The sequence below is a fragment of the Haliotis asinina genome, chromosome 15 (genome assembly GCF_037392515.1).
Source record: "Haliotis asinina isolate JCU_RB_2024 chromosome 15, JCU_Hal_asi_v2, whole genome shotgun sequence".
In the NCBI taxonomy this organism is placed as follows: Eukaryota; Metazoa; Mollusca; class Gastropoda; order Lepetellida; family Haliotidae; genus Haliotis; species Haliotis asinina.
In genome coordinates, this window is record NC_090294.1 from 13,577,615 (window position 1) to 13,589,732 (window position 12,118).

Genomic DNA, 12,118 nt, shown 5'->3' on the forward strand with positions numbered 1-12,118 from the left:
TTTCGTGTGTGATATGAATCTGTCAACAATTTTTGTATGTCAATCCACAACGCTAATTCATGAAAGGAAGTTCTACTGGCTATTAACTTTGTGACAAGTGGTTTTGCTTATGATTAATCATTGTCACATGATCATAAATGACCCCCTACTAAACGAAAACTGATAAAATGTGGGAACTCAGCACATTTGCACATTGTGTCGTGACAACTATGGATCGTACAGTACTGTTGCTACTTAGTGCGTGTTGCACTGCTCTTTCAGCGAAGCCAAATATAATTTTCATCTTTGCCGACGATTACGGGTACCATGATGTCGGGTACCACAACTCGGACATTAAAACACCCGTCCTTGACCAGCTGGCAGCAGGTGGGGTGAAGCTCGAAAACTACTATGTACAGCCGTTATGCAGCCCCTCACGGTCACAGTTCATGTCCGGCAGGTACCAGGTGAGTTAGACATACACTTTCCAGTCATAGGGTATATGCCACATCATAAGGATTGATCTACTGAGTTGGTATACTATGACATGTGGCAGGCACATCAGCGAGCCTGACCATGCGATCCCGTCAGTCGCCAAGCATATGCCGCCACAGGTTACCACTGAACAAAGTGGCAAATATGATATATGTTATCTGTGATGCACTCCGCTTATCATGGTGATCAAAGATGAGCGAGTTAGTTATTTAACGTCGGATCGGTAATATTTCAGACATATCGTGACGGGAACATTGAAATGGAATATATGAGTATTATAAAAAAAGCTGTCGGCAAAAGACAGTAAAACAACCAGAATATCACAGAAAAGAATGTAAAACTAGTAACTATACCTAAAACAGTTTATCTATACATGACAATACAATATAAAAATGGTCTATAGATTGCTAACAACTGAAGGTAGATCACCATACTAGGCACCTGCATGGACCCTAGCTGGATTTACATCATCCCCTCAGCCGTCAGCAATTTGAGACATCTAGCCATACAATAAAAAGACACTTATTCTAAGGCTAAAAATCTGGAAATTTAGAATTTACTTTGAATGTTTGTGGACTTACGTACCCTCTCAGGAGGACAATAATTTTAAGGTACTTCAAACCCCTTCGGGGATACAGCCACTAACAAGCAGAGTTACGAATTTAAACTTCCAGTAATAAAATATGTATCTATGTACAATTCAGTTAATCAATCTAATTCTTTTAAAAATGCAATGAATAAGTGAGAACTTAAGGTATCAAAAAGACCCTTCATAGTTCGGGAATTAAAAGTAAAATAATGATCCCTTGTGATGGAATACTCAACACAGTCAAGCAGGATATGCCGCATGATTACCTATTCAAATCTGGACTGACAACCCAAGTAGGTATAACCAACATAAGGTTTTATTGCATGTAATTTATTTATGCCCTCTTGACTGGGTAACCAACAGAAGACGATGTCGTATTGGCCAGTGGCAAGATCATTATACAATTCAATAATTTCTATTAAAAGTGGATGTTTGCAAGAAATATTTTTAATAGCCTAAAGGCAAGAAAGAGGGTCGGAAAAGATTATATACTGCTTATGTTTCGGGTGCCTTTGAATGTATTTAAGAGTCGTTAGTAAGGCGTTAGCTTCAGCTGTAAAAATAGAACTGTTGTCTGGTAATCTAGACGATATTGTTCTGGATCCAATGACAGTGGCACAAGCTACTGCTCCACCGTCTTTGGAATCGTCTGTAAATAAGGGTTGGTAATTGATATATTTAGATTTTAATTGATTATATTTTTGTTTATATTGTAATTCATTAGTTTCTGATTTTTAAAATGAAGTTAATGTTAGGTCGACTTGTGGTCTAACCAACTGCCAACGAGGAGAATAAAGAAGACGGGAGGGAGCAACGTCGGCCGAAGAAAGAAAGGGTTTAATTCTGTGCCCTAAACGTGGAACAAGAGAACACTTCTTGTCGTAGAAATTCTCATAAAGTGGACTGAACACACACTTATGTGCAGGGTTAGATTCATCACAGTTTAATTTAGTAATGTATTGTAAGGATAATTTTATACGACCTGGAATTTGGATTTGAAATATATAAGTCAACATTCAGACTGCAGTAACCTGCTTTGATTGACTTTGGAGGAGTTGGGGCTGAAAATGAAAACATAAATGTGTTGGTTTGGACAGTCTCAGTATTTTTCCGTGTTGTGAAACGTTTGACGAGAGATACTCCTTGATCTTTCATCTCGAACACTATATCGAGCTAAGTCATGTCTGCTAGAAGACGGTCACGGTCTCGAACTATGCTTGTATTCAGTGTTCTGTTGGCAGAAACTAACACCTTGACTCCGACAAACATCAGTTGATAACAGGTTGGTAGCTTGGTGTTTTCTGCTACATTCAATCAGCAGTGAACCTGCAATGCCAGAGATACCTTTTGAAACTGCAAAGGGATTTAATTTCAAAGGAGTCTTGTCAAGGGTCTCAATATACAAAAAAAAAAAAAACCAAAAAAAAAAAAAACCCGTGGCCAGTGATCAATTTGTATAGAGGGTCGATGCTGATCATCATTTTCCATTTGACAGTTGGGTTTTTTGTTAGGGGTTTGATAATCCATGATTATTGGTATATTTGTTCGTCATCCGAGCTCTCCACCCACCATGGAGTATCACAAGGACAATGCTAAAGCAAGCGGGCCTCCAGCTTACAGCACCAAGCATACCCGGATGATATACTCCAGCAGAAGAATTAAATGATTAATAATTCCACCGGATTGGCCCATGAACCACCGCCCTCTGGGCACAGGACTCTAGGCAAAGTTCAGAACAACATAACTTAAAATAAAAAATGTTTTAGACAATAACGCCAAGCCCAAAATACAAGATTGGCGATTGGTTGAACCGGGCCCATTGAATTACCCGTCTAGGTGAAGTCATGGCCAAAGTTGTGTATTAGGCAATAGGAACATAGCTGCAGGCCCCTATTGCCCTCAACCACCAGGATCCCTTCCTCCACCGACACAGGGCCGCAACCCACGGTAAACGGATTGGTGGACCAAATATCCCCCCGGGTCCACGATGGGGGTGAACGGCTTTTAGCATTACCCAGCACGAGGAGGTGGCCGTTCGCGTGTGCCTGTGCTTGTTATAAACTGCAGTGGACTCTAAAACGGAAACAACCACAGATGCATACTTTAAATGTTACCCAGCACCCACCACGAGGAGGTGGCCGTTCACGGGTGCCAATCTGACAAGGAATTCCTAACATTAATCATTGTTTTTAATATCAGAACAGGGCCTGTCCAGCAGATCAAGTTCGTCGTCTCTTACAACACATAGTCATCAGTGCGTCATTGAATGCGTTCAGCCTTTTACTGGTACCCTTTTATTTTGAAAGTAAATAAATGTCTGGTTCAGTTCAGTTTTGAAGCCTCCTTTATTTATTTTGTGTCTTTGAAACACTGTGATGACTTATTTGTTTTACAGATTCACACTGGTTTACAACATGGCGTCATTTTGGCTACCCAGCCCAATGCTCTGCCGCTAGGTAGCGCCACAATTGCAGACAAGATGAAAGATGCAGGGTATTCAACCTATGCTGTCGGCAAATGGCATCTGGGTTTCTACAAGAATGCGTACCTCCCTACCAACAGGGGATTCGATTCATTCTATGGTAAGAAAGTATGTTCGTTTATGTTTAACGTCACGTTTAACAGCAATGTCCCAGCTATACGAAGGTGATCTGTAAATAATCAATTCTGAAGCACAGTCAAGTTATCGACCTTTGCAATTTGGACACTCTGGCTTGGAAGAACCAAATCAGCGAGTCTCACAACCCTCTTACAACAAACAGGGAGTGGTGTGATCAGTCCTCACCTTGGCCCTTATTTACGAAACGTTCTCAGCCTCAAGAATTCTTAACAGTGACCGTAACAAGTGTATTAAGAATGGGTTTACGAAGTTCGTAGTTCGAAAAACAAGTTCCCTGGGCTTCTCTAAATTATTGGTCCTGTCAGAGATATTACCAGGGTATGGCTGCAATACTGCCCTTGCAACCGCCATTCTTACTATTGATAAAATCCACGAAATATATGAAACAAAAGTGCCATTACTCCAAATCTTGAAGTAAACTTTCTTAAATTATTGCAGGTTAATAAAATACAAAAGGATCGTATTTTCCAAGCCGTCTAATATATTCTTTACATTTGCAAACCTGACTATGATTTTCAAAAGAAGGAAATGCTGTGTAGCTATTACCCATGAGAATTGATAAATGTTGCAGAATTAAAAAATAGTAACAGCCTGAGAGATTTTTAGTCATCGAGAATTTACACACATGTGATCTTTCACATGATTATTATTATTTGTCCAAACTTTAGATTTAGATTTACTCGTCACGTTGAAGACTCGGGTTTGATTCCCTGCATTCACAGTGATATTGCTGGAATATTGCTAAAATTGATATTTTTTAAACTCACTCACTCAGTCATCGGACGAAGGGAGAAATACATTGATTTATGGTACAAATAGCACATCTGTAGCATTTGTCTACAGATAATTTTGAATTGTGATAATTTGCAGGCTACCTGACAGGAAAAGAGAATTATTACACACACAGCCATTGTGACTTTTTCAATACCTCAATTTGTGGCCATGACTTACGGGACAATACAAAGTCAGTATTCACCGAGAACGGTCACTATTCCACCCACCTGTTTACGGAGAAGGCAATAGATATCATCCAGAAACATGACAAGGCGAAGGTAGGTGCAACTTTCCTCCAGAATCTTACATGAAGTTGTTACTGTAAATATTAAAATTATTGCGACAGTCTCTGTGATGACCTAGTATACCAGTTTCAATGAGCACCATTCCTCACCAGGCTGATCGAATCCCTCCGTATCTCCTAGGTCGTTAAGCGTAGTGTTGGGTCGATGACTGGTCATTATTATACTATTACGATATAATTTCCAACTGGTTTTTTGATAATAGTTCAGGGGTGAACTTCATACCCATGAAGTGTATGTTGGCAGGTAGGAAGATATTGGTTAGTGATATATTGTTTTCCACGATCACGTTGACCCCCTGCAGACTGGTGTTGGAGTCGGCACCCACCCGCACGTAAACGTTGCAAACTTGATACTGGTGTCGTTTCACCCACCCGAGTTTGATCCCCTTCACGATCTCGACATCATTCCCCGATGGTTCCCCTAGGTAGACTTTGATGATCAGTGTTGAGTTTGCCGGTAGACTCTCTAGTATAGTGACCACGCCTTTGAATTCAGACACCAACTGCAATTTCACGTTTTGTATGGCCGGTTTACTCGATAGCATGTGGGCTGCAATAGTGTCGACTGGGCTGACGACTATGCTACGTCTCTGAGTTGGGACGTAAGCCACGAGCAGGGTTCCATTGTTCACAACTTTGTTTAGGTGGTTGTCTTTGTTATCCGTGAACACGTAGGGAGAGACGAGTCTAATATTGAGAAACCAGTCGTCGTTATCGGGTAACAACACCCACTTGTCATCTTCGGTGAAGACGAGCATATATGGTTTGTTTTGGACGACGGTAGTGCTCTCAACATCGTCTAAGTCGAACAGTTTACCCCCGAACGATGGGTATATTATCCAGTTATTACCGGTGTTGACAAGGGCGTACTTAGTGTTGACTGTTGCTCTTGTGGTATCTACTATATCACTTAGGGCTCCACCGGAGGTGACTTCAACGCGTTTGTAAATGTTGTTTTTCAGTTGCAAGGCGTACGTTTTACCATCTACTCCGGGAGCGTCGAAACCGCGCGTGTCTCCGAGGTCGGAGATCCCGATATTGACGCATTTTTTCACTCCGGGCCCTTGTGCGCTGGTCATTTTACATGAAGCGTTAAGCTGAGGTATCCTATATTTACAGGATTATGATTTATATCTAACACCGATATTGTCAGCTCAGGTATGTTGCCCTGGGTTAACCTCTTATACTGCCGTGGTGAAAACGACTCGGTTCTACCGTCGTTGTATTTCTCAGTTTTCACCGGCACTGCTCTCAGTATAGTGGAAGGGTGACCTCCTTGAATGTTGTACGTTGTGCTCACCTGACCGAGATGAATGTACAGCTCTCGGTACGGTACTAGATCGGGTAACTTCGTGCCTGTGACGGTTGTTGTTGGTTTTATCTCATCAGGAGACATACCGAGTATCCTCGCTAATGGTCGGCCGAGCCTCAATGAGGTTCTTCCGTTGTTGATTAACACCACTGTGCCGTTTGAGTCGTTCATCTTGAGTTCGGCTCCCAGGGGTTTGAAGACCTCGTCGTTTAGAGAGCACACGCTGTAGTAGCCGTCAGTTATCTGGCTGCGAGTTCCACTGACGAACAGCTTATTGTTGCTGATGTTGATGTTAGTCCATTGCGGTAGGTAGGTGATATCGCAGAGTGCGACTTCGAGTTGGCCTGACGTGTTATCGATCGCGTGCGTCAGCTGAACGGCCTCACCGCTCGTTATTCCTGGAAGTGTTATGTACATATTATAATATATAATTTATTATTTATTATTTATTATTTAGCACACTTGAAAATCATGGTGGTAGGTAGTACGGGGTTTAAAACAACCTTTATTAATATCTTTGAAAACTATGTCGTGTTCGTTAATAACGCGCAGGCGGTGGTAAACTGGAATCAAAACCCAATGCAGTTTTGGCAGAACCAACTCAACTTTGCTGTGTGGTGTGCGACGACAGGGTCGGGTGTGACACTAGACTACGGTATAGACGAACTGAGTAAGGCAGTCATTTTGTTTCATATTTATTATCAAACGAGACGAATATTGAAGGAAATAAGTGCTCCTCTTCCCCAAGATAAAGCGTGGAGTATGACGAATAACCCCTATGATAAACGCGCTTATGAACGTGTTTGTGGGGAGTTTGAGATTCCAACGAATAAAGACTTTCGCCTTCCTGGTGTGAACCATGGTCTCGGTATAGTTCTCGTGTACTTCTACAGGTCCGGAACATATCAGGCCGGTTCTAAAGATGGTTCATACAACCCACACCGTCATACATTTACAGGCCCCACAACGAATGAACAGATCCATGTCAGCTGTATAAAGCAAACCAATCCTGATGCAGCCACAGACTGGACTAAAATGATCTCAAAAACATCGAAGAATTCACTCGTGCTGGTACAATACGCTTGAACGACTCGATTCGAACGTACGTGTGGGCGCTGTTGGGTGCGCAGTCGATGACGCGTTCCAACATCCTCGGTAAGGGAACTGCTTACGACGCTCAGAAACAGTTCGTTTCCAACGTTGAGGATGCTATCAATTCTCCAGTTGATCTCCCGCGGGCCATCGAACGCTACCAAAACGTGTTAGAATACGCCAGATCGAAAGTCAATTACGTGTTCGCCGTGGGGTTGTACATGGCTCCGAGTGATATGCAACTGAGAGTAAAAAAAGTGGTGGGTTATAACAACAAAATAGTCATAGCCACGAAGGATCAAAAGTTGGGTATCAACCCCGATATTAACACCACCTATATCCCACACATCCCACCACGTGAAACGGGTATAGTGACGCCACCCCCGGAGTCTAAAGTTCAACCAACACCACAGGAGGTGGCCCCCCATATTCAGGCCTCCTATCAGCAGCATATTGATAATAAAACGGCCCTGGTGGTTGGTGGGGTAGCTTTGGGGCTTATTTGGTTAAAGATTTCTTAGCCGCTACGTACACCAGACCCGCCACGGCGACGATGGCTGCCCACAGGTTTTGACTGAGCCACGTGGCAGTTTTAGCCAGAGCGCCCAACAACCACGAGATGATGCTACCCAGGATGCCGGGAAGGGCTTCGGCGGCTTTACCAGCCAGTTTAGCTAGGCGTTCCCGGAGTTTTTTTATCCAGTCTTTAACACCCCCACCGCCACTTGGAGTTCCCCCGCCGGCAGGTGTGGGGGGTGTGGGGGTTCCCCCCACCAGTGACACCACCAGGGTTGATATGATGAAACCCAATGCAGTCAGAATGCTGGCGATGGTGATACCTTGCTCCCGGAACAATATCCGAATCCTGTCTGCTAACGTGGTGTCTCGGTAGAGGACTTGATTGATGGTTTCCCGCACACGGTTGGCCTGGGATCGAAGCTTTTCTTTGTAGCCGGACGCTGTCTCCAACCAGACCTGCCTTTCATCTTCCAAATTACGTATTCGTTCCTCGATGGTGGTTTTAATAGACTCGTCCTCAGTTTCACCGAGTTTTTTCTTTTCATAGGCGATTTTGTCGTCTATCTCACTCACTTTGGCCGTGCTTTTCCAGAGATGACCACGAATGGTTTGCATCAACAGGTCCAACCCCTTCAGTTCCCGAAAGGTAATTTCGAGGCCCGGGAAGGGCTTGTTCTCATAGTCAGCCAACACCTTTTCAATATCATAAGTCATGTTTTGAACCGATGTGGCGTCCCTGATGCCTTCCAGATCTTGATGGACCTTCGGGGGAATCTCAGGTCGCTCGTCACCGTACTCTGTGAAACCTAGTTCGTGGACAAAGTCAATCTTATGTTTCTTGACCAATGTTGCTAAGGCAAGCGGTTTTTTCGTGCGTTGATGCATGAGATCGATCTCCTGGTTATTATATAAAAAACGCAGCTTACCCTTGCTATCGAGGGTAAACTTGGTATAGTCTCGCCCCCACGGCTTGATTTTGTCTCTTTCTTCAACTGCTTTGTAATAATCGTCGACGGTGTCCTTCACGAGTTTGGTCCTTGGTGAGAATGAGATCTCCTGCTTGTTTATATCTTCGACAGCCGGCTGTAGGCCAGTACTGAATGAGGTCTCCTGCTCATCGTATGCCTGGGCACTAGCGCCCCGCATTTCCTCCATAGGTATGTCTTCATCCATTATTTAGTATTAAAAATATATTTCGTTTATATATAACAATGTACGGCAGAAAATTAGATCCTTTCAGAAGATTGAGAGAGCCATTAGGAGCCAGAGCCGTGCGTCAGTCGGTGACCATCACCAACAATCCCAGCAAGATAGACCAGAATCAAACTCTGCTGGTTAGATTTCCAAACCTTGGTGAGAATGACCTCATTGTACCAGGCACTGTTCGACTGGCGTTCAGTATCACGTTGACCTCCGACAACGACAAACGCGCGCTAGTGCGGAACGTGGGTCGAGCTATCATCAAGAAAATGACCGTCAAGATCAGCGGTAACGAGGTGCTGAGCATCGACGACAGCAACGTGTTTCACTGCTACAAGGATCTCTGGAAAAGCGAGGGAGAACGAGTCAATGATGTGTACCAGGGCATCAGCAAATCAACCCGGGCGCGCATAGGGTATGTCTTCACGCCAGACCAGCTAGACAAGCTATCGGACGGTGAAAAGGCCATCGCTCGAGCATACGGGAATCGATTCTGCGTGCCGCTCGACTTCGAGTTGCTCACGGGACACGCGCCGTTTTACCAGGCCGCGCTGGGTGATAGGCTCGAATACGAGCTCACGTTTAACGACTATAGCAAAGTAGTGGTTACGTCGAACGGTGATGAGGCCAGTTATGCCATAGACAACATCTCTCTGGAGTTCGACATGGTCACTAGCCCGGAGCTGGCCAGGCAGGTTCGAAGCCAGTACTCTGGGAAGATGGCTATCCTGTACGATCGCGTACTGAGGCATAGATCAATCGTGCGAGATAAGAGCGACACTGTGTGGAATATCAACCTGAACGTGCCGGCGCGATCGATGAAAGGTATCCTGGTCGTCCCCGTGGAGGATTACGAGCCATTCCAGAGGAACAGCGAGAAGTTTTTCAACCCCGAGATTGAAAAGGTGGAAGTGACCATCGAGGGCGTGCCAAACCAGCTGTTCAGTCATGGTATGAGGCCACACCAGCAGTGGGATGAGATAAAAAAGCTACCAGTGGGGAATTACATAACAAAGGACCTGGACCTCGGCTCCGTGCAGATCGGTGAATACCTGACCACCAAGTACGCCCTATGGTTGGACATGCGATCCACGGATGATGATAAACTGCACGGTAGTGGGCGCCGTATAGATAACGGCAGCGAAGGGATAACCATCCAGATTACTAAGAAGGCTCAACCCGCTGGTAAGTTGAAATTATATCTGTACGTTATTATGGACGCGCAACTGAATATAGACAATGGGAGATTCGTGCAAGCCATCTACTGATGGGGGTACCCGGGGGTACCCACAACTACCCACTGACCCACACTGCGCCATAGTGTGTGGGCAGACTGGCTGTGGGAAGACTGTTTTCGTGTTGGATATGTTGGAGGGTTACTACAAGGATGTGTTCGATAACATCGTTATCATGTGCCCTACTCTGAGCATGAATAAAACGTACGCGCGACCTTGGGTGATGACGGACCCGGACGTACACAAAATCGACCCTGGAACACGCCTGCAGGACTGGTTGAAAGCTCTTCACGAGAAATTTAAAGGGGAACCGACGCTGTTCATACTGGACGACTGCAGCGCTAATCGCGAGATAACAAAAAAGAGAGACATGCTATCGTACCTGGCCTTATCCGGCCGGCATGCAAATCACAGCGTCTGGGTGCTAACGCACAAGTTCAACTCGGTGTTGAAAGACCTCAGGGAGCAGACGCGATGGGTGGCCTTATTTCACTGCAAGGACAGGGATTCGTTCGAGGAGTGTTTGAGAGAGAACAATGTGATGAGCAAATTAGAACGGGAACGGGTGAAGAAACAGCTCGCTGAAACTAAACATGCTAAGCTCGTGCTCAAGACCGACCAACCAGTAGCATATATAGTATGCTAAGCAAAGCTAAGCAAAGCTAAGCAAAGCTAAGCAAAGCTAAGCAAAGCTAAGCATATAGCTATGATATTCGAAGTGTTTGTCGTGTGCAACTTAACCTTCATTTCTCTGTGTTTTGTCTGCATCGGGTATTATATAGTTAAAACTAAATCTTACTTGTTATATTATAAGATGGAGTGTGAGGAATTGCTCGAACAGTTAGTACCTGGGGGTACGGCAGGCCCCACTGATGATAAGTGAGAGAAACTGGTGGCGTTGGCTGTTGGTGGTAAAGCCAAACATTACTTTGGAGACTACACTCCGGATAAAATTCACAAAATGTCAGCCGAAGAAATCGATAAGCTGTACGCTAGATACAGTCCCGACTCGATAGTCCCAGCTCGGAGCAGAAATGACAAAGACAATAGGATCGGCTATGACCCAGATATACACCGGTATTGTGTCATACTTCCTTCCCATTCCACCAGAGCGCCGACTTTACCTGTGGGAGGAACTAGATAAAGACCCTTTTATCGAACACGCCGTGAGCTCTATCAGCTGCTAGCTGTACCACAAATATGGTATGTTGTTGGCTCCAGTGACGGCGGCGATTATCACAGCAAAGCATTGTCAATTTGAGAGAAAGAATAATAATAATAGTATAGATGGATGCTGCACAGGAAACCCCAGTGGAGCTACCCCCAACAGTGATGGAGGAGACCCCAGTGGAGGTACCCCCAACAGTGAGTCCTGAGGTGACGGTGGAGACCCCTTCAACAGTAACCAGGCAGAAGAATCCTAAGAGAGTAGCTGCCGGTAAAAAACGGTGGTGTAACCAACATAAAGTGACCAACCCAACCCGACTGTTGTTGGCTGTAGGCGTAACTGCTGCCTTGGCTATCTCGTGGTTATACGTGGGGGTACCCTCCCACAGTGAGCCACCACCCAACAGTGAGCCCCCCACCCCCACAGTCGACCCGCATATCATGTTATAATTTTAATATTTTATATCATATACATAATGTCTGAGGGGAAAACGTTCGTCAACGACGCATACCACGCCACAGTGGTCGCCAATCTAGCTGTAGGGTACGCTCGGTTGACTAAAATGGTGCTTAAACAACCAACTATCAAGCTAGATTTCAACCTGCAGGATATGGGTATGCTCATAATGAACCTTGGTATGGCGATGGCCACAAAAGACATCCTAGTAAAACAAGGAATAATACCTGATAATATAATGAAATAAATATAGGATGGCCACGATAGCTATGATGGTTGGTGGGGCGTTAGTGAATGCCCTGGCATTTTCTGGGAGTAATTTCCTCTTCTCGAAACTACGAGATGATCACGCGGCTGAAATACAGGAAGAAAGGA

At 44.7% G+C, this 12,118-nt stretch overlaps 1 protein-coding gene across 2 annotated transcripts in view; it reads left to right on the forward strand.

Moving 5' to 3' along the window:
• Nucleotides 1-12,118, forward strand: part of LOC137265117 (arylsulfatase J-like) — a 48,279-nt gene that overhangs the window by 12,245 nt on the left and 23,916 nt on the right. The window contains exons 4-6 of one of the 2 annotated variants that reach the window (XM_067800422.1): nucleotides 262-446; nucleotides 3,459-3,645; nucleotides 4,554-4,735. In XM_067800422.1, coding sequence (XP_067656523.1) covers nucleotides 262-446; nucleotides 3,459-3,645; nucleotides 4,554-4,735 — 554 coding nt within the window. Of the gene's footprint in view, nucleotides 1-170; nucleotides 447-3,458; nucleotides 3,646-4,553; nucleotides 4,736-12,118 lie in introns of those variants that run through there. The other variant, XM_067800423.1, reaches the window with a different exon arrangement.